Below are 23,316 nucleotides of genomic sequence, written 5' to 3'. Positions count from 1 at the left end.
TCTCTGTTCATCTAGCAACTATCATACCCAAGACCACCACTCAAAGGCACATCCTCTTGGAAATAGTTCCTTACTATCACTACCCACCTAAGCCACCTCTGGGCTCATGACTTCTTATTCCCTCCTGTAACTTGCTTTTGCTGTCTTGGTCCTTTTCCTCCACTAGATCATTTCTTGAGGCTACACCATAGCAGACACAACACACAACACTGGATGCGTGTTTGATGAGTGGGCACACAAACACTTTCACACCCACTTGCCCTCTGGCCACAGAATCTTCCACGTAGATCTACCACCCAGGCAACCAAAAACTACCTCAGTGTTCCTCTTCCACACTCACCTCCTACTTGTTTCTGTTCTTGGGGTGCCCACTTAATTAACAACATCCCCATGTTTTCTACTTCCCAAACTTACAACATGCCTTTCAGCCTCAGAATGTCTCTAGATCTTCTAACTGCAGCTCATACAAGGGCTAAGTCACTGCCACCTCCAGCATCTCACTTCCTCTTAATATGGAAGTGTCTAGGCACTGTGCAGAGTGTTTACATACAGCATCTTATTCTTCCCTTTCCACGGATCCATTTACATATGAGGAACTTTGGAAAGAGAGACATGAACTAGGTGCTCAAACTCCCTAGGCCAATCTGCAGGCAGGCTTTTGGGCTCCACACCCTCACTACTGATTGCCATTCTGTAATTAACTATTTTCACTTTTTTTTTTCTTTTTGAGACACACACACAAAACACACACAGAGAACTGGCATGCCAGGGCCTCAGCCACTAAAATCGAACTCCAGATGCTTGCACCACCTAGTGGGCATGTGTGGCCTTGCGCTTGCCTCATCTTTGTGCATCTGGCTAACGTGGGATCTGAAGAGTAGAACATGGGTCCTTAGGCTTCACAGGCAAGTGCCTTAACTGCTAAGCCATCGCTCCTACACACCTATTTTATTTTTAAAAAACAATAAGCTGGGCAAGTATCTCCCTAACACTTTCTACTTGCAACTTTTGACCATGAAATCCGGGCATGTCCAATCTGTGTCCCAGAACAGCTAAGAATGTGGCCTAACACATTTGTAGCTGACTGTCATGATGCACTTTCAAAAGGTTCGGCACCTCGGCTTCAGCCCTCTGGAGCAAAGCGGAGTGTGCGTGAGTGAGGCGGCAATTAAACACACAGCACTCAGTACTTAGCGTACACGGAAGGCCACTGCTGCCTGGACCCAGCTTACCAGTCTCCTGCTATTCCTGCCTCACACTTGGGAATCTAGGCCCCTTAAGATCCCATTTCCATAAACCAGCCAACTTGTCTAGGCACAAGCTCACCTCCTTCTGCATGTCCTTCTTCCACTTAAGCTGACGAATATTTTCTTCCTCAAGTTGCAGCTTGGATGTCCTACCATGAAAAGCCTTCCTCAGCTTCCCAAGCAACTTGCTGATGCCCCAGGAGACATGGAAGCTTATCTGTTTATATTTCTGTGAGCTCCTTCCTAGACTCAGTGTTCCTAGCAAAAAATCACTGTACCTGACATGTGCTGTCTACTGAATGAACAGATGGGTGAAATGAATGAAGTAAGAGATGCACAAAGAGCTTGCAGTTACATGTCTGCCACCACTGTTAGCACTGAGTCACTCTTTCTCATTTTCTCCTGGTTCTGACCCTGGAACTCACCCATTTTAATATGAAATTGGCCATCACAAAATGATGTGCAGGAGTAAAATTCCTTCTCTGAAGAGGGACAGCCTTCTCTACAGAAGTTTGAGAGATCCTCTCAGATGGTCTCACACAATGATTAACTTTTATAACAACTGCTCATCAGAATCAGCATTTCCGGGGGGTCTACCAGGAGTACTCCAGGATTGGCAGATATCTGCACATATAACTCCACTTGATAATCACAGCTCAGTGAAATAAGTATGTATGGTATGAAGTAAGTATACATCTGTCAGGTTACAAAGCTTCTCAAGGGTAAGTGGTTTAGACTTAACTTATGTCCATAGTACTTAGAAGAGATAGTCAATTATTTTAAGGTCATACTGATTTAATTTTAAAATATCAGGCTGGGGAGATGTCTCAGTCAATAAAGTGCTTGCCACACAAACATGAGGGCCTGAGATTGGATTCTCAGCACCTATGTAAAAGCCATGGTGCATGCCTGTAACAGCAGCACTGGGGAGGCGCAGCTAGGGAATTCCTAGCACAAACTGGCTAGACAGTCCAGGCAAATGGTGAGCTCTAGGTTCAGAGAGAGACCCTGTTTCAAATAAAGGGTGGAGGGCTGGAGAGATGGCTCAGCACAGGCCCCCCAGCCCCAGCTCCACCTGCAGGCAAGCACATGAGGTGCCACAAGAGCACATACACGTACATATAACCCTCCCGCCCCCACACACAAGCAGAACAACAAGGGTGGAGACCCTACCTCAGTGGGTTTGGCTTGTGCTTTTTCTTTTAGACTAGAAGAACAGCGCAGGAGAGAAGCACAGATCCTGAGATCGATGGCCTATGACGTCCCTGGCCATGTTAACCTCTAGCACTTGGTTAGGACAGTGCAGGAATGGGAGATAAAAACCCATTTTGAATTAAGAAGACTTCTAAGAGTTTTATTTACTTGCTTAAATATACCTGTACTCGTTCATATTTACTCATCACTGATTTTGCTGTGCAAATTATTCCTATTGCTCCACCTCTGGCCACTGCCAGTTCTTTCAGGACTCCCGTACCCATGTGCCTCCACTCTCTGATGGAAGGGAAGGAGATGGTGTGGTGCAGGAGGGAAGAACTACCGAGAAGCTGTCAAGTACAGGAGGGCACAGGGCCTACAGCTGTGCTGAGGATGGGTGCCTTGACAGCTGCTGCAGAATCGTGAGGGGAGGATGAGGAAGCATTAGAGTCAAGTTTGTGATCGTAAGGAATGACCAACAGGGACTGCTGGGAGATGACTTTGCAGTCAAAGACACTTGTAAAGCCTGCTGACTCAGGTTCAATTCTCCAGCTGCAGATGCACAAAAAGGAAAGAAGGAAGGGTAGGAAAAAGGGGAGAGAGGGAAGAAGGAAGAAAGGAAGGGAGGGAGGGAAGGAAGAAGAGAAAAATACAAGCAGCTACTAGATGCTTTGGTCCCAGGCAGGGACTGCAGAATGCATGGACAGTTCTGTGGAGGCAGCATGGTGAACCACCTACAGACAGGCTTTAGAATCGCAACTTGGAAAATAAAATAATTGAATACTAAAAAATAAAGAATCACAACTTGGGCTTGAGACTGAATCTGTCACAGGTTACAAACATGTCAGAACTTTCTGAGCTTAGTTCCTTTAAAAGGGGGCATCGAGCCCATCTACCTTCAGCTGAATGACACTGACACAGAGAGAAAGTAGACAGAAGCAGCAGGCAAACCTCTAAAGTCCACTGTGCACACAGGCCTCCAAGACCTACCTGCTCTTCTAGTCGGAGGTTCTTTTCCAAAACCAGCAGCATGTGGTCTCGCAGGGCCTCGTGCTCATGTTCCCTCAAGTTTCCCTGCTTGTCCTTCAACAAGAGGACCGAGAAAATCCAGTCATGGAGAGGATTCAAGATTAGAGGGTAATGCAGAACCTCAGTGACATTGCTGACTTCATTTCTACATGTACCTGTTTCTAGCTGGACTCCACCAGGTCCTTTAGGATTATATCGCACCCATGAGGCAACCGTATACTTAAAAGAATCAGGCCACTATCAAAATGCTCAGCACTGAGTTCACTCATGCTCTGGCTGCCTGACACTGACATAAGGTTCTCATGCTTAAGTGGTATACACGCTTAACTGCTGACCCCCCTCTCTAGCCCTCAAATAGGTGTTTAAATGAAAGAAAAATGTACTTAAGGGATAATTCCCTACAAGTGGTTATCCAGGGAGGCCCCTGATGCCCCCAGGACATTATAGGCTTTTGCCAAGTCTCTCAGTTGCCCACCAGAACTAGATGGCAAGGCCTATTGCTGAAGACACCACATGTTTTGGCTACAGGCACAGAAATCGAGCTAGAGCTGAAGTGGAAGCCCTTTCCAGTTGATTAGCTGTCACGATGCTAGAAGAGCTACTCAGCCTTCTGGGGAAGAAAAGCCACCAGTGGTGTTAATGAGCAGTGGAGCCTGTATGCTTTACGCTGACCAGCCAGGCCAAATGTGCCAACTGGTGCAACTGTGCAAACGTCTGTTATGGAGAAAACCAACTGCCCTCTGATTGGATTAGAGGCCCACTCCACAGGAGGGAATTCATGCCTGGGACTAAAAACCTAAAGAAAAGCCTATGGCTGGGGTGGGGGGGGGGGGGGCATAGGCCCAAGGGAAGCTACTTCTGTTGTTTGGTTAAATAGATAATGCCCATTGAGTTGCCCTCTAAACATTTATGTTTACGCCCACAGATTAATGCCACCTTCACTTTTGGTTAGAGAAGCTTCTCAGAAGGCAGTGACTAATGATGGACTTGAAACTCATCAATGTGCTGAGAAGTGGCAGTGAGGTGCCCAGCACTGAGACATTTCTACCATACCCTCTGAGACTCAGGCACCATTGTGCAACACGTGGTGAAAAGGATGTACGAGCCAGGGGCTGAAGAGATGGCTTAGCAGTTAAGGCACTTGCCTGCAAGGCCAAAAGACCTTGGTTCAATTCCCCAGGACCTAGTAAGCCAGATGCATAAGGTGGCGCATGCATCTAAAATTCATCTGCAGTGGCTGGAGGCCTGGTACACCCATTCTCTCTCTCTCTTTCTCTCTCTCTCCCTCCCTCCCTCAAATAAATAAAATAAAAAATTTTTAAAAAGAATGTAAGAGCCAGAGGAGTGCTTTGGAATGTTATTTTCACACACAAAGTGGCAGTGGCACTGATGACCTCACAGTGGCCAATGCTCCCTACACAAGACCTGCATCATATGAAGGCAAAAATAGTAACAATAAAAAACAGTGACATCAAAATAGAAGGACTAGTTGGAAAGAAAAGGGTTCAGTGGATAGGAGATAGGAGAGGCAGGAATAAAGGAGGATGGTGGGAGGGGATTATAATCACCATGGTGTGTGTGTGTGTGTGTGTGTGTATATATATATATATACACATATACACAGAGGTTGTCAATAAAAAGTTAAAAGAAAAAATGTGCTTATGTTAAACAATATATCAAGATATAGAGGGGCTGGAGAGATGGCTCAGCAGTTAAGGTGGTTGCCTGTGAAGTCTAAGGACCCAGGTTCAGTTCCCCAGTACCCATGTAAGCCTGATGCATAGTGGCTGGAGGCCCTGATGTACCCATTCTGTCTATATATATCTGCCTGTCTCTCTCTCTCTCTCTAATACTATAAAAAGATAGAATCAAAATTTCTTTTCTCCATCTACACATCCAATTCCATAGTATTACTTATTCATCAGAATGAGAAGAGATATAGACACTTTTAACATAATTAAGGGCATTAATAACAAATATTTAAAACTTCTATGGATTTAAAAAATATATATCTATACACACAAACACACATATATATGTAATCATTCTGTTGATCAAATACACAGTGTTCCAAAATGTGAATATATAGTTATATAGTCAGTACTACAGTGATGGGCTTAGGTTGCTTTTTTCTTTCTTTCTTTTTTGATGTATAAACAATACCATGATAGCATATTTGTGTGTGTCTACATGTGATCACTGAATACTGAAAGGACATCTGAGATACACGCCCCTAGCAGTATAACTTAAGGTAATTACATGGGTTCATTTTCCTTCACAGATAAAACTACACTATGTTTTAAAAAATTGGACATGAATTGGGCATGGTGGCACATGCCTTTAATCCCAGCACTGGGAGGCAGATGTAGGAATAATTGCTTGAGTTCAAGACCACCCTGAGACTACATAGTGAATTCCAGACCAGCTTTGGCTAGAGCAAGACCCTACCTTGAAACCCCCCACCCACATAAAAAGGACACTATAAGATACTTTAGTATTTATCTCTGTGATAGTGAAATTATACTTATAATGTCTATTTGGAGTAAAATGGAACTTCTTTTCTTTTTGGTTTTTCAAGGGAGGGTCTCGATCTAGCCCAGGTTGATCTGGAATTCACTGTGTAGTCTCAGGTTGGCCTTGAACTTGCAGCATTCCTCCTACCTCCAGCCTCTTGAGTGTGGGCATTAAAGGCGTGTACCACCACACCCAGCAGAGAAAGGGAGAAAGAATGGGGCCATCAGGGCCTCTAGCCACTGCAAATGAACTCCAGAAGCATGTGCCACTTTGTGCATCTGGCTTATGTGGACACTAGATAATCAAACTCATGCCATCAGGCTTTGCAAGCAAGGGCCTTTAACCACCAAACAATCTCTTCAGCCCTCTTCTGGTATATTTTAAACAAATATCTTTAATTTATTTGAGAAAGAAAAAACTAAGCACACCAGGGCCTCTTGCCATTGTAAACAAACTCCAGATGCATGTGCCACTTTATACATCTGGCTTTCTGACTTCACCTGAATACTAAGAAATCAAACCTGAGCCAGTAGGCTTTGTAAGCAAGTGCCTTAAACCACTGAACCATCTTCCCAGCCCCTCTTCCTGTATTTTGTTTGTATTTATTTATTTAATTAAGAGAGAAAGAGGCAGATAGAATGGGTATGCCAGGTCTCTAGCCACTGTAAATGAACTCCAGGTGCATGTGCCACCCTGTACATCTGGAGTTACATGGGTATTGAGGAACTGAACTTGGGTCCTTAGGCTTTGTAGGCAAGTGCCTTAATCCATGAGTCATTTCTCTAGCCCATTTAAAAATTTTATTTATTGATTTATCCTCTTCTTGTGTTTTTATTATCTTTAAAATAGACTTCACTTTGAGATAATTTTAGATTTATATAAGATAATATAGAATGTGATTTTTAAATTTTTATTTATTTATTTATTTGACAGAGCGTGAGAGAATGGGTGTACCAGGGCCTCCAGCCACTGCAAACAAACTCCAGATGTGTGTGCCCCTTGTGCATCTGGCTAACATGGGTCCTAGGAAATCAAACCTAGGTCCTTTGGTTTTGCAGGCAAATGCCTTAACTGATAAGCCATCCCTCCAGCCCTAGAATGTGATTTTTTAAAATTTCTATAGCTGTTCAGAGGTATCTGTAAATAGGATTCAAATAGGGATCAAACTTTTATTTTCATCTTCCTCATACAATTTATTGAATAATTATCTTAAAGGAATTTTAAAGTGCTGAAATCATTTGAAAACATAATTTAAAATCACTTTATTTCAGTGAAGTGGTTTGACATCCTGTGTTGGAAAAAAAAAAAAAAGCCCAGGAAAAGCCCAGGGCCTCACATATTCTAGACCATCAGTGTACCACACACCTACAGTCATTGCTTTATTGCAAAATCCTTTGTGATGGACAGTAGAACCATCAAGCCAAAGATTTGTAATTGTGGGAGGAATGACTGGAAGGTTCCAAAACCCTGGTAGGCGCAAGGGAGCCAGGATTAGAAATAATTACTATCACAGTTAATTTTATGTGTCAGCTGGGTTGGCTATGGTCCCTGGTTCCTTGGTCAGAAGTGCTCTAGGCGTTACTGTGAAGGTCTTTTGCAGGTGTGATGAACCCAGCCTGCTGACCTGAAGTAAACAAGATGGCTCAACCATCATGTGGATAAATCTTGTCCAATCAGCTGAAGGCCTAAGAGCAAAGAACAAGGATGCAGAGGCAGCAGCTCTTCCTACCATGACTGCAACACAAACCCCAGCCTGCCCTGCAGATGCAGGGCTCACAGGACCAATTTCTTAGCATTTCTCTACATATCTTCTATTATTATTATTATTATTATTATTATTTTGGTTTTTCAAGGTAGGGTCTCACTCTAGCCCAGGGTGACCTGGAATTTGCTATGGAGTCTCAGGGTGGCCTCGAACTCATAGCAATCCTCATACCTCTACCTCCTGAGTGCTGGGATTAAAGGCATGCGTCACCACGCCTGGCTCTCTACACATCTATATTAACATATACAAAGACATGTATGTGTGTGTATATACATCCTAGTGGCTGTTTCCCTGGAGAGCCCTATTGTAATTACAGTCTTACAGTCTACAGTTTCAGCTCCTTCCTTATCCTGAGTAGAGTCAGAGGAAAATGAACTTACCTGCCGGACAAAGTGGTACATGCCTTTAATCCCAGCACTTGAGAGGCAGAGGTAGGATCACTGTGAGTTCAAGGCCACCCTGAGACTACATAGTGAATTCCAGGTCAGCCTGGACTAGTGTGAAACCCTACCTCAAAACAAAACAAAAGACCTTACCCTGTGAATTATAGTGGCATGAATGGGGGCTGAAGAGATGGCTTAGCAGTTAAGGCATTTGCCTGCAAGGCCAAAGGATCCCGGTTCAACTCTCCAGGACCCATGTTAGCCAGATGCACAAGGGGGCACACACATCTGGAGTTCGTTTGCAGTGGCTGGAGGCCCTGGCGTGCCCATTCTCTCCCTCTCTCTTTCTCTCTCTTCCTTCCTTCCTTCCTTCCTTCCTTCCTTCCTTCCTTCCTTCCTTCCTTCCTTCCTTCCTTTCTTTCTTTCTTTCTTTCTTTCTTTCTTTCTTTCTTTCTTTCTTTCTTTCTCTCAAATAAATAAATATAATGGCAGGAATGAAAGGACATCCTATACCTTACCTTGACAGTACAGCCATAGTGCTTGAATGGACAGTCTTGTTCAGCCTCAGGACAGACAGCAAGGTGTTCAGTCACCTACAAAATGGACAGCCTCAGTATGGAAACTCATCACTGGACTCCTCAACAGCAGAGAGTCCAGGGTGGCATGAGAGGATGCGAGGACTCAGGAGGAGAGAAGATGGCAAGGCAGAGCAAAGATGCAAACGAAGGGACCAGACGAGGACATGTCATCATGTGTGGTGATGGCAGAAGTGTCAGGCCTCCACCATGTGGAGCTGAGCAAACCCATACCACAACAACTGCTAAGACTTCATCTTATGCAGGCATTGGAAAGGATCATTTAACTACCTTAGTTCTTGGAATCATCTGCAAACATTTGTTGGGACAAGACACCGGGTACTCAGGACACAAGTTTTCCTCATGATTCTAAAACACAGAAAGCAGGAGAAACAAAATCAAGGTCCTCTTTTCTGTCCATAGTGGTCATGCATTTATCATGGGTGTGATATGTCATGTGGCTTGCCCTCCCTAGGAAGTTACAGCCTAATTCAAAAGAGATGAAAGATATCTGCTTGTTGTAAATGAATTCACTCAAAAAAATGTAAAATCTTTCTGATTCTAGTAAAAGAAGATCAGAAGCACAGGGCTCAAGAAAGACACTAGTGAGGTTCCTTTGCACATATGAAAGTTCATCTGGTGTCTATGGTACATCTGCCTCTGAGCTTGATGACCGAATCCAGAGGGCAGCAATTAGCATCACCTCCCTGTGACCCAGGCCTCACTCATCTTTCACATTAAAGCATATGCCTGTGCTGGCAATGAAAAATGCACACAGTCCACCTCAGTCCCCACAACCATTCATAAATGCACACAGTCCCACTGAGTCACCACGACCATTCTTGAATGCACACAGTCCCATTACCTCACATAATCCCACTGATTCACCATGACCATTCTTGAATGCACACAGTCCCATTACCTCACATAGTCCCACTGATTCACCATGACCATTCTTGAGTGCACACAGTCCCATTACCTCACATAGTCCCACTGATTCACCACGACCATTCTTGAATGCACACAGTCCCATTACCTCACACAGTCCCACTGATTCACCACGACCATTCTTGAGTGCACACAGTCCCATTACATCACACAGTCCCACTGAGTCACCACAACCATTCTTGAGTGCACACAGTCCCATTACATCACACAGTCCCACTGAGTCACCACGACCGTTCATTCAGACAGAATTTAGCCCCACAGGAGGCCTACTCTTTTTACCTGCAGATTGATCACGACGATATACTTTTTGCAGTAAAGGCATTTCTCCTCTCGAAACCTACAGTATGCACTCAAATGCTCCTTCAGGTCCTTCCGGAGCATGGCGTCTGGGCAGTTCTCATTAGAACAGGGCACGGCTTGGAAGGAGCACTGCTGGAGGTGGTCCTGCAACACAGAGCGGCCCCAGGCCAGGGTGAGGGTGGGGCTGGCTGGAAGGCCCAGTGAGGGCCAGAGAACAAAGGGGCTTCCGCTGGGCACAGGGAAGGCTGGGTGGGCAGCCTCCCCCGAGTTGCCAAGAGACCTGCAGCCTCTCCTGAGGATGGGCAGAAGGGCTGCTTGGACTGGTGGCTGTGAAAGCCAGTCCAGCTTGGTGGGAACTGGAGGAGGGGAGAGGTGGAAACCAGGCCAACTTGGAGCTGGTTAGTAACTCAGGAGCCAGCTCATGTTCGAAGCTGAGTTCTTGCATGTTCTCTTCAGCCTTGCCAGGGAACGAGGCAGCTCTTGGAGGCAGTTTTGTTTCTTTTGTGCTCTCTCCATCCTCACCTCCAGCAATCCTACTGGTCTCTGCACAACAGATGATAAGAGACAAGACAGAGAAAAGATAGAGGGCAGAAAAGCACATCCCGACTCAGCAGAGGAAGAGGGAGAGGCATGGAAAGGAAGCTGTTCTGGAAGTGACACAGGCAAGGACGCGGAGAAAATGCAGGCTCATGGGCCCAGACGAAGAATGGTCAAACTGCACAGTCAGGAAGCATTCTTAAACAGAACTGGAGGTCGATGACCTGGGCAGTGTCCATTTCAGGGTGCTTTCAACAGCAGGCACATGCTAACCAAGTCTCTCCATCACTGCAAGCTACCGTAGTGCTGCCGAGGGACCACAGCTGTGCAGAATCCATCTGCCAGGGGCCCTCACCACAGGCAGCACGTGCAGGCCCAGGGGCTCCCCTGGCCAGCTTCTTGTTTTGTAAACGATGCTTTCTCAGACTCTTGTTCATTTACACACAGCCCTTGGCTGCTTCCCTCTAAAGTGGGAGGGGCAGGAAACAGACAGACAGACAGCCCGCAGAGCCTGAAACGTGAAATAACTCTGAGCAGAGGCTGTGTGCAGGCTACAGCTGTTTTTAAAGTTCAATTTTTAAGCCAGGCATGGTGGCGCACGCCTTTAATCCCAGCACTCGGGAGGCAGAGGTAGGAGGATCTCTGAGAGTTTGAGCCCACCCTGAGACTACAGAGTGAATTTCAGGTCAGCCTGAGCCCCAGTGAGACCCTACCTTGAAAAACCAAAAAAAAGTTCAACTTTTATTTATTTACTTATTTTAGTGTGTGTGTGTTATGTAGTGGTGCATGCATGCATGTGCATGTGGTACATGAATGTGTGCACAAATACAACACATGTCCCACTGCATGCATGCACAGGCCAGAGGAGGATGTTGGGTGTCCTTTTCTCTCACTCTTCCATCTTATTTCCCTGAGACAGAGTCCTCACTGAACCCGGTGCTTGCCACTTTTTTAGTTAGACTGGTTGATCAGGGAGCCCCAGAAACCCCCTTGTCTCCAGTGCTCCCAGCGCGGGTGACAGCTCTGCGGCTGTGCTTGGCTTTTCACATGAGCGCTGCAGACGGAACTCAGGCCCTCGAGCCTGCAGTGCTCTGACCCTCGGAGCCGCCTTCCCAGCCCTGCTATTTTCTTTTGCTTCTAATGATAAGGAAAAACAAAACTTATCCTAACAGGTAAAATCAGAATCGTCAACATACGTGAATAATCCTCTTCAACTTTCACCACACTTAACATTTACCAAAGCTCTGCTGGCCTATAGGACCCTAGACCTTTGCCACACAAGCAGGAGGGAGGCAAGCACGAGTGAGGGAAACCGGTGGGAAGCAAGCGGATCCTGTTCTGCAGAGCCAGCGTCTGGTCACGACAACGGTGCGGCACTGGGGCCCGTCTGTGTTTCTGGCTAAGTGATGGCACGTGGGGAAGAGGCCTTGCTCCAGCGCTTGCACTCCAAGCAAGTGGCAAAGCACTGGGACATGAAACAAAAACAGCTGGGAGCCTCCAGAGCCAGCCCTGGGTTGACAAGCACATTGTTCATACATTTATTACTCCTGTGCCCAGGGGATTTGAAGACTTGATAAAGAAAGGGCTGAATCATCTAAAATGCATGTTCCAAGCTATGTGGGCGTAAGGGGAAATTTTCAGCAGCTGCCAAGCAATTCCCTGGAAGCCAGAGATGGCTGTGTCTTAGTCACCCACGGTGTGATGGAGCCTGACAGGGCTGAGAGGCAGCTTTCTCTCACCAGCCTTCCCCAGCTGGAGGAAAGGGCAGCTCACAGTTTCAGTAGACCCACTTAACTCCCTTCACCTACACTTCCCCAACACCTGTTGGGTTGTGCCTCCTCTCAGCACCTTTGGACTACGCCCCATCTCTGTCCAGATGCCATGACCAGCCTTGAATCATGAACATCAGGCCAGTGCCCACACGCACGGCACTAGGCGCGAGAGTACACACTTCTGTGAAGGCACCCTCATAATTGTGTCCTTCCAATAGTCATGCCTACCTCCCACCCTTGAGTCCTTGCATCCTCACAGTCCCCCAAAATGTTGCCTGATGGACCCACATCTTGTTGGCTCAATAATTCCTGACCTACAATTTAAGGTCTAGTGTACATAGCATGCTCTTCCCTCATTCTGTTCAGAATTAACCCCTTCATTTACACTGCCACCCTCCGTGGGTTGCAGCACCACCTCCCACTGTACAGTTAGCCCTCAAGGGGACCCTCTACACACTCACACAGGACCTGTCACATAAGGCTTTAGTCACTAGACAGGCACAGGGAGCATCTGTCACCAGTAATACCAACCTGGTATCGTCCCAGAATTATCTTGGCATTACATCCCGGAGCATTTTTGCAATATACATATAAATTAAGAACTTCCCTTTTGCAGCAATTGTCTTTAAACACCTGGAAGATAAACATGATAGGTCTCACACACACTGACACTTTGCAGCAGTAGGAATGAAGCTACTGTTAGTTTGATCTTTAAGGTCTATCAAAAAGAAGATGGAAATTCCAGACAGTGGTTGGAATGGAAACATCATGCTCCACTCAAAGCTAGGTGCATCTCAGACACATACTTCTGCAAACCAGGCCAACTGGACGCTCAGTGCCGCAGGCTGAGCTAGGAGAACGCAAAGGTGAACTTGACCCCACACAGTTGAAAGTCGCAAGGCAGAGGCTGTGACCAAGACAACGTTTTTGCTTCCGTCCTAGGCAAGTCAAAGTGCCACTTCATCACAGAGGGGTTTACGGGTTGCAGACTTCCTCTGTGCAGGGCCAGGCAGGGCTTGCGGGGGCAGCTGTGCGGCCATCTCAGCCGCCGCACCTCCATGCTGCTGGATGTGATACTTGCAAGAACCAGCAAAGCTGTGTTCCCCAAAATCTGTTCACAGAAGCCGGCTGTAGTGGCATGCACAGCTTTAATCCCAGCACATGGAAGGCAGAGGTAGGTAGACTACCATGAGCTCAAAGCCACCCTGAGACTACATAGTGAATTCCAGGTCAGCTTGGGCTAGAGTGAAACCCTACCTTAAAAAAAACAATAACAGACTGTTTATGGGCACAAAAACTCAAATTTTCTTGTAATTTTCATGTGCCATAAAACTTCCTTCTTTTGATTTTTAAAATAATTTATTTTGAAATAGTTTAAGACTCACAAGACATTGATAAGATATTAGTATTTTGTGCATTAAAAAAAGCTTTTCATTCACTTAAGAATGTAAAAATGGGCCAGGTGTGGTGGCACATGCCTTTAATCCCAGCACTCAGGAGGTAGAGGGTGCTGAGACTACACAGAAAATTCCAGGTCAGCCAGGGCTAGAACAAGATCTTACCTCAAAAAACAAATATATATATATATATATGGTTAAAGGCACTTGCTTACAAAGCCAGTCAGCCTGAGTTCAATTCTCCAGCTATTCACTTAAAGCCAGACATTTGTTTGCAGCTGCAAGGAATCCAGGTACAGTTACACACACACACATACACACACACACACACACACACACATGAATGTGAACCATTTTCTTAGCCATGCAATAACTGACTGAATTCACCCATGGCTGTATCATGCTAACCCTGGTCTAGAGGTGACACACACATATTCAGTACAGAACAGCCCTCTAGAAAGCCATATGTAGTGGTTGGATTCAGGTGTCCCCCAAAAACTTAGGTGTTCTGAATGCTAGGTTCACAGCTGATGGAGATTTGGGAATTAAAACCTCCTGAAGTCAGTGTATTGTTGGGGGCAGGCTTGCAGGTATTATAGCCAGTGTCCCTTGCCAGTTTTTGGCATACTTTCCTGTTCCTGTTGTCCACCTGATGTTGGCCAGAGGAGATGTCCACCCTCTGATCATTCCATCATTTTCCCCTGCCATTACAGAGCTTCCCCTAAATTTTGTAAGCCAAAACAAACCTTTTTTCCCATAAGCTGTTCTTGGTTGGGTGATTTCTGCTAGCCATGTGAACCTGACTGCAACAGTAAAGTTGGTACCAGAGGAATGGGATTGCTGTTAGACACCTGACTGTGTGGCTTTGGCCTTTTGGAGCTGATTTTCAGGAGGAATGTGGAAGGATTTGAAATCTTGGCCTAAGAGATGCCTTGTAGTGCTGTAAGTACAGCTTGATGGACAATTCTGGGTCAGAATTGAAAGATCTGAATCCAGTAAGAACTAAGGACTATGAAGTTTGGATTTATGAGGGTGAGAAAGAGCTTTGCCTGGACTGTGCTAGAAGCAGTTTGTATGAGAGGCTTGCTGTTATGCCCATGTGCTGAGAACTTGTGCAGAGTTGCACTGCATAGAAATGGACTGGTATGAATAGAGGGATATGGCACTGAAGTAAAATCTTTTGGCTGAAACTTCTGCCCATTCAACTGCAATTATATGAAGATTACAACCTCAGAGATTGGGGCAGCTGACTTACACTGGTGCAACAAGAAGAATGTAGATTGTTTTGAAAGGGTCTGAGTGTTCAAGGAGTGTCCTGTTCTTCAAGATCTGCTTTATTTCCCCCTGGATTAACGAAGTGGCACCCTACCTGGTATTGTGGAGTGTAAGAAATGCAGGAAAGAGAGTGTCACTGAGTTTGCAACATGGTCTTGTGTTTTGGAAATGGCTATGGGCAATGTGAAACAGGTTTGCTGGATACCTGCATGGAGACCAGATGGAGCCATGAGGATGAACCATGGATTGCAGTGGAGACCTAGTGGAGATGCTGGGACCATGAGATGGCTTCTAAGGAGAGCTGCCAGCCCTGATGGGGTTTTCCAGGACTGTGAGTAACCTAGCTGGAGAAGCAGAATTGGAAGTCCAGAGACTCATTGCTGGTTAGAATTACTGGTCTTGGAGATTTGTCATTGACTAGAGTTGTTGGACTTGGAGCTGCAGAGTTTGATGTTTGCCCTGATTGTTTTAAATCTTGTATTGGTTGAGTATTTCTTTGCTGTATCCAGTGCCATCTTTTGCAGTGTGAGTGCCATTATGATTTTTTGGGGGGATTTTTTTTTTTTTTTTGTATTATGGCTCAGTTAAGAGATCTCAGACTATGGGAATGTTTGAACATCATTGGGATTGATTAAAAACTATGGGGACTTCTAAAATTAGATGAATGTGCTGCATTTTATATCATATATGGTTATCAGTTTATGGGGGCCAGGGGAAGAATGTGGTGGTTTGATTCAGGTGTCCCCACAAACTTAGGTGTTCTGAAAGCTAGGTTCCCAGCTGATGGAGATTTAGGAATTAATGCTTCCTGAAGGCAGTGTATTGTTGGGGGGCAGGCTTATGGGTATTATAGCCAGTTTTCCCTTGCCAGTGTTTGGCACACTCTCCTGTCACTGTTGTCCATATGATGTTGGCCAGGAGGTGATGTCCAGCTTCTGCTCATGCCATCGTTTTCTTCTGCTATCATGGAGCATCCCCTTGACTCTATCTATAAGCCAAAATAAACCTTTTTTCCCACAAACTTCTCTTGGTTGGGTGATTTCTGCCAGCAATATGAACCTGACTGCAACACCACTGTAAAATACATCATAAGGAACACAGAAGGAGCATGTAGGTAACACCAGGTGCTCAGGGAAAGCTTCCAGAGGCTATGAAGCTTGAACATCCCATAGCAAAATGAACATAAATCAAGTTTTTAGGGAGAAAACTTGCATGGCCATGAGCAAGACAATGGTTTCTTAGAAACAACAAAATATAGAAAAATTGCATTTCATCAAAATGAACAGATTTTTCTGCTTCAAAGGACACCATCAAGAAAGTGAGAACTGGACTGAAGAGATTGCTCAGTGGTAAAGGTGCTTGCCTGCAAAGCCTAATGACCTAGGTTTGATTCCCCAATCCCTATGTAAGGCCAGGTGTACAAAGTGGCACATGCCTCTGAGTAGCCAGAGGCTCTGTCCTGGCCATTTCTTTCTGATTCTCTCTCACAGCTCCTTCTCTGTTTGCAAATAAATAATTTTTTTTTTAAAGCTGGGCATGGTGACACATGTCTTTAATCCCAGCACTCAGGAGGCAGGGGTAGGAGGAATGCCATGAGTTTGAGGCCACCCTGAGACTACATAGTGAATTCCAGGTCTTCCTGGGCTAGAGTGAGACTCTACCTCGAAAAACCAACAACAAAAGAGTGAGAACTACCCATGAAATGGAGACAAGTATCTTGGAAGCACACCCCTGGTAAGAAACCTCTGTCTGGAGTATGAGAAAGAGCAGTTGCAGCTCAGCAGCCAGAGACAGACTAGCCACTTTACAAACAGGCCGAGGAAGACACACAAAAGCCAATCAGCTCATGACATGAGGGTCACCATCAGCAGCCACGAGGGAAAGGCAGAGGGAAAGCCTGGTCAGTACATCCTGATGGGGATCATGGGAAGGACACTGGCAAAGCAGGGCTGGAGGAGGACCTGGAGGTACCAGAGCCCACCAACATCCCTAGCAGTTGCTCTGCAATGCAGTCAGGCAGTTGTTAAACTCAATACAGCCAAATAACCCAAGAGCTCTACTCTTAGGTGCATACCCAACAGAAATGAATATGCAAGTCCACAGATAAGCGTGTACAGTTCTGACAACCTGAGAAGAATGGACTGAAGCCAGAAAACAGTAGCAACTGTAGCTTTTTAAGGTGATGGTAAGGTCATGCATGTAACTTGTGCATGAACTATTTTACTTTTATTCCTGTGCTGGGGTTGAGTCCTAGCTTGCTGGATAGCAGCTCTACCACTGAGTATAACCGCAGCCTCTAACACTGAATAGCAACTTTAAAAATATTTTTTTATGAGAGAAAGAGCAAGAGAGAGGGAGGAGGGGAGAGAATTGGTGCACAAGGGCCTCTAGCCACTGCAATTGAATTTCAGATGCTTGTGCCACCTTGTGAGCATGTGTGACCTTGTGTGCTTGTGTCATCTTGCAATCTGGTTTACGTGGGATGTGGAGAGTGGAACATGGGTCCTTAGGCTTCGCAGGCAAGTGCTTAACTGCTAAGCCATTTCTCCAGCCGAATTGCAACTTTTTTGATGCTGGGACATAGTTTAAATTTTCTTTAAAATTTGTATATGAATATTCATGATAGAATATATATCACACTTGTCTAAGAAGTGGGAATAACTGAAATGTCAACTAACTGCAGAATGGAAAGACAAATATGAAACATCCACACAACAGTATGGTCTGCCGCAGTAAAGAGCAACGACACATCCAGAAGTCCTACCCTATGACCTTGTCCTCCCACAAGGTTCATTCTCCGACCACCTCATGCTGAGTGCAAGAGCACAGATACTAAGCACACACTGCAGGACCCATTTCCGTGAACCATCCAATCAGGGAGACTCATAGCTTCTCCTGCTGGGAGGCGAGGGGCAGAGGCAAGAGTGAACAGCATGGTTTCCTGGGATACTAACCCTATTCTGAAGCTCGACAGCACAGCACCCACGCGACTCTAACCACTAAAGTCCACTGAACCGTGAAGCTGAAAAGGTTAACTTCGTGCTTTGTGAATTATATTAAATGTTGTTTCTGGATAAGAAGGCGAACTCCAGACAACAGGATTATCTAGCTTAGCCAGCAGCTCAGTGTGCTGGAGCCGGTGTAGGAAAGAGGAGAGGAGGCAGGAGAGACCTGGGCGGGGTGCAGCCAGCAAAGCCCACACAGCCCCTCTCAAACAAGCTGACCTCAAAGCAGAGGAACAAGGACAGCAAGGAAGGTCCCACGGCCACTGTCCTATTCCAGCTCAGATGGAAAGTCCAACCCGGGACACGGACTCCTTGGCCATCACTCAAGCACAGCAGTGACTGGTCTTCTTACCTCCTGAGATTTAATGACCTCCTTATCCACTGGGCAGATGGGCACTGCGTTCACTTCTCTGAAGAGAAGAAGAAAAATAGAATCAAAGTTAAGTGTCTAGCTTCAATGGTTCTTCCCAAGAGCAGCCCAGCACCCCAGCAGCACACCATCCCTGAGTGGGCCCTTTCATCTCCACAGACACTGTTTCTTCACCCCACATCACCCTGACCAAGCCTTAAGCACGTCCTTAGTCTTTACTCATCCACCAGCACCCACAGTTCCCAGGCAGTGACAAATGCCTTACTCTTATTCTTCACAGTAGCCCACAATTCTGCCCTCTTCCTCAGACAGGGACCACCACAGAAGACAGACAACAGTCCACACTGCCATTGGCTTTTACTCTGGACCCCAGAGCTCAGCTGAGCGGGGGCTGGGAACACACAGGCACCGAGTATGTGGAGGACCATGTGAGTGAATGAGAACTGCCATGAGAGTTCCCGGCAGGTACACCTATGGAAGAAATGCCATGACGGCCCCTGTGGAAGCCTGGTGGGCAAAAGAACATGCCATGACAGCCCAAATGGAAGCCTGGTGGGCACAGCTATAGATGCCCCCAAGCCTACCTCAACGTCTCTCCTGGTCTCCACCAAAATGGAATGACCCAAATTGTAGTGGTTAGGACACTGAATGTCTCCCCAAAACACATGTGTTCAAGGTTGGTCCCTAGGGTAATGCTGTTAGGAGCTGGTGGAACCTTGGAGCAGAGGGTTCCGTGCCCTCTCCTGTCCCTCTCTTGATTTCCCAGATGATGACATGAGGGCCTTGGCTTTACCATGTGTTTTTACTATGATGGCAGTGCCTCGCCTCAGACCCAAAACAGTGGGACTATCTGATCATGAACTGGAATCCCCCATAAACCCTTTCTTCTTATAAGTTAATTTCCTTTTGTTGGCATGCTGCTGCTACCCAGGCTTTATAGCTACCAGCAATGTATAGCACCCATCAGGAGGACCCCTGCAGACAACAGCCCCTATACCTCAAGCAAGGAGCAGTCAGGGCAGCCACAACACACAAGCCCTCCCTGACCATGCCAGACAGCAGCTCCCACGCCAGCTTGTGTGTGTAGGTCTCTCTTCCACGCGAGACAGGAGTAGTGAGAACCTTAAGAACAGGTGACCATCCACAAAAGAGTGGCCAGCAACAAAGGTGACTTTTAGGCCCTCACCCACAAGTCAGGCAGAACTCCTCCCATCCGTAGATCTGTGGCCAACCACAGCAATTCCCAAGACCGCAAAGCTAAGTGGGCACAGCAGACTCTTGGATGCCAGGAACACCCGCCTGGTTCTGGCCCTGCCTGCTCACCTCAGGGACAGGATGCAGTGCTGGCAGAAGCGGTGCCCACACCCGGTCTGGTGTGGGTTGTGAAGCACTGAGCGGCAGAGGGCACATCTGTAGCGCTCTTCTAGTTGCTCCACAAACCGGTACTCTGTGTTAGGTTCAAAATCCAAGGAAACGGAGTTGCTGGAATTCTGGCGAATGAAACCACAGGACACTCCTCCTTGCTCCCCTGTGTAAGCCATTCTGACATCAGGGAAAGAGAAGGGCAATTAAGTACAAAAATATCCAAATTAGGAAAGCCACCAAGTGTTTCCTTACTTGTACCATAATTAGTGAACATCAACAACAGATCATTCAGTTATAACTTAAACAAACTCCCTGCCACTGGGGCGGGGGGGGGGTCCAGCAAGGGTTAGCATGGACTTGGGAGGGTGAGGTGGAAGTTGGTCCAGAGGACTTCTAGCAAGACTATGTGATGGTTAATACTGCCAACTTGAATGGGTCTGAACCACCTAAAAGACACACCTCTGGGTATGTCATGAGGGCATGGGAGAGGATGAGCACACAGTGTGGATGGCGCCACTCCACAGGTTGTGTCTCAATTACATGCTCACTGTAACCAAATCCCCAGTGAGAAGCAGCCTGAGGGAAGCATGTATCCTGGTTTACAGTTTCATCATTTCAGGGAAGAAGGCATAGCTGCAGGAGTAGGTGGTGGCTGATCACATTGCTTTCAGTCAGGAAACAGAGAAAGAACAGGAAACAGAGCTGGCCGTGTAGCACCCAGGTCTGCCCACAGGATGCATTTCCTCCAGCGAGGCTCCATCTCCCAAAGACTCTACAACTTTCCCAACCATGCCACCAGCTGAACACCACGTGCCACAATACACAAGCCTCTAGGGAACATTTCGCACTGAAATCACAACAAACTGGGTGTTCAGACTGAATAAAACGCAGTCAGCCGAACACTGGCATGTCCCTTTCTCTGCTTTCAAATCCGTGCAGACGTGGGCAGGTGCCTCACACTCCTGCTACTACAGCCATGAGCTGCTCCTGGTGCCATACCTGTAACCCCTCACTGCGAGCCAACAAACCTCTCCTTGCTTAAGTTACTTCTTGACAGGATTTGGCCGCAGCCATGAGAAAAGGAACCACTACACTCTGAGATGAGCTCTTTGACAATCAAGCTTGAGTGAATTCGGGTGTTCACTACATTACAAGCAAAGTGTCAGATCGTTCCCCCAAAAGGGAAAGAACTGAAGTGAATGTTAAGGTGTTCTAGAAGTCTTTCACATACATTTCTTGCCACCAGTCTTAATCTTTTCCTTTCTACCCATCACTGCAGTACACTGAAATTTGTGTCTCCTTAAGACTCGTATGTTGAAATTCAATCTCCAAGGTGATGATATCTGGAGGTGAGGTCTTTGGGAGAAAATGAGGTGACATTAGTACCCTCACTATGAGTCCAGAAAGTGTGTTCCTGCTTCTGCTGTGTGTGATGCTGGTGCAATCAATCTGCAGCCAAGAAGTGACCCCTGACCAAAGCCTGGCCCTGTGTCACCCTAATCCAGAACTGTGGGAAGGGATCTCGATTATGAGCCACTGACCCATGGTGTCTTGCTGTATGTGGCCATCTACACGAAAACAGCAGCAGGTTGCATTATTTGTCACCTATTACTGCTCTTTCCTCCAACCCATTCTCCATGCTATAAGCCGGGGAGATCCTTCCCATGTACCACAGCTGTCAGCCACCTCCCTACATTTCAGTGGCTTTCCTGAGCACAGAGAAAATTCTACAGTGCTGAGCAGGATGAATACCATAGCCCCCCACTCGGCAGCACACTGGACCTCTCGCCCCTTACTTCTTACACTCCAGCCACCCAGGATTTTGTTCAGGTCTTATGCCATATCATGCCTTCTTCCATCACATGACCTGTGTCCAAGCTGGTGCCTCTGCCTGGTGTGTTCCTGTTGTGGAACTCTGTCCTCAGGACATTGCATGGCCATTCCTGTCTTGAAATAAGAGCAGCTGGGACAGCCCACCTTACAAGACCAGGCTTGCAAGCAGGAGGGGAGGGCAGGTTTGCAAGGTGCTGCATGGGCAGCTCATGAAGCAGTGCATAAAGCCTTGCCCATCCCCAAGGATATGGAAGTGGTGGATGATTGCTGCGTGGTGACAGGGGGTACTTATCTTTGTTGGTATAGCCACCCATGTGCACGTGTAAGTAACCCCTAACCCATGCTCCTGTAGATAACCCTTCACCCATGCTCCTGTAAGTAACCCTCACCATGCTCCTGTAAATAACCCTCACCCATGTTCTGTAAGTAACCCTAACCCATGCTCCTGTAAGTAACCCTCACCATGTTCCTGTAAGTAACCCTCACCATGTTCCTGTAAGTAACCCTCACCCATGCTCCTGTAAGTAACCCTCACCATGTTCCTGTAAGTAACCCTCACCATGCTCCTGTAAGTAACCCTCACCCGTGCTCCTGTAAGTAACCCTCACCATGCTCCTGTAAGTAACCCTCACCATGCTCCTGTAAGTAACCCTCACCATGCTCCTGTAAGTAACCCTCACCATGCACCTGTGAGTAACCCTCACCCGTGCTCCTGTGAGTAACCCTCACCCGTGCTCTGTAAGTAACCCTCACCCATGCTCCTGTAAGTAACCCTCACCATGCTCCTGTAAGTAACCCTCACCATGCTCCTGTAAGTAACCCTCATCCATGCTCCTGTAAGTAACCCTCACCATGCTCCTGTAAGTAACCCTCACCATGCTCCTGTAAGTAACCCTCACCATGCTCCTGTAAGTAACCCTCATCCATGCTCCTGTAAGTAACCCTCACCATGTTCCTGTAAGTAACCCTCACCATGCTCCTGTAAGTAACCCTCACCCATGCTCCTGTAAGTAACCCTCATCCATGCTCCTGTAAGTAACCCTCACCATGCTCCTGTAAGTAACCCTCACCATGTTCCTGTAAGTAACCCTCATCCATGCTCCTGTAAGTAACCCTCACCATGTTCCTGTAAGTAACCCTCATCCATGCTCCTGTAAGTAACCCTCACCATGCTCCTGTAAGTAACCCTCACCATGCTCCTGTAAGTAACCCTCACCATGCTCCTGTAAGTAACCCTCACCCATGCTCCTGTAAGTAACCCTCATCCATGCTCCTGTAAGTAACCCTCACCATGCTCCTGTAAGTAACCCTCACCATGTTCCTGTAAGTAACCCTCACCATGTTCCTGTAAGTAACCCTCACCATGCTCCTGTAAGTAACCCTCACCATGCTCCTGTAAGTAACCCTCACCATGCTCCTGTAAGTAACCCTCATCCATGCTCCTGTAAGTAACCCTCACCATGCTCCTGTAAGTAACCCTCACCCATGCTCCTGTAAGTAACCCTCACCATGTTCCTGTAAGTAACCCTCACCATGCTCCTGTAAGTAACCCTCACCATGTTCCTGTAAGTAACCCTCACCATGTTCCTGTAAGTATCCCTCACCATGTTCCTGTAAGTATCCCTCACCATGCTCCTGTAAGTAACCCTCACCATGCACCTGTAAGTAACCCTCACCATGCACCTGTAAGTAACCCTCACCATGCTCCTGTAAGTAACCCTCACCCATGCTCCTGTAAGTAACCCTCACCATGTTCCTGTAAGTAACCCTCACCATGCACCTGTGAGTAACCCTCACCATGCTCCTG

The 23,316-nt window shown here is 46.7% G+C and overlaps 1 protein-coding gene across 3 annotated transcripts in view; it reads right to left on the bottom strand.

Moving 5' to 3' along the window:
• Positions 1-23,316, bottom strand: part of Traf5 (TNF receptor associated factor 5) — a 50,492-nt gene that overhangs the window by 5,366 nt on the left and 21,810 nt on the right. Inside the window, exons 2-8 of one of the 3 annotated variants that reach the window (XM_045142473.1) lie at positions 19,635-19,853; positions 18,294-18,351; positions 12,796-12,897; positions 9,935-10,099; positions 8,999-9,076; positions 8,651-8,725; positions 3,432-3,524 (exon numbers count right to left, since the gene is read on the bottom strand). In XM_045142473.1, coding sequence (XP_044998408.1) covers positions 3,432-3,524; positions 8,651-8,725; positions 8,999-9,076; positions 9,935-10,099; positions 12,796-12,897; positions 18,294-18,351; positions 19,635-19,852 — 789 coding nt within the window. In that variant the 5' untranslated portion in view covers position 19,853. Of the gene's footprint in view, positions 1-3,431; positions 3,525-8,650; positions 8,726-8,998; positions 9,077-9,934; positions 10,100-10,235; positions 10,499-12,795; positions 12,898-18,293; positions 18,352-19,634; positions 19,854-23,316 lie in introns of those variants that run through there. The other 2 variants (XM_045143176.1, XM_045142629.1) reach the window with 2 other exon arrangements.

This window comes from Jaculus jaculus, chromosome 1 (assembly GCF_020740685.1).
Source record: "Jaculus jaculus isolate mJacJac1 chromosome 1, mJacJac1.mat.Y.cur, whole genome shotgun sequence".
Lineage (NCBI taxonomy): Eukaryota > Metazoa > Chordata > Mammalia > Rodentia > Dipodidae > Jaculus > Jaculus jaculus.
The sequence above is the reverse complement of the archived record's forward strand: the minus strand, read 5'-3'. Positions and strand labels throughout refer to the sequence as shown.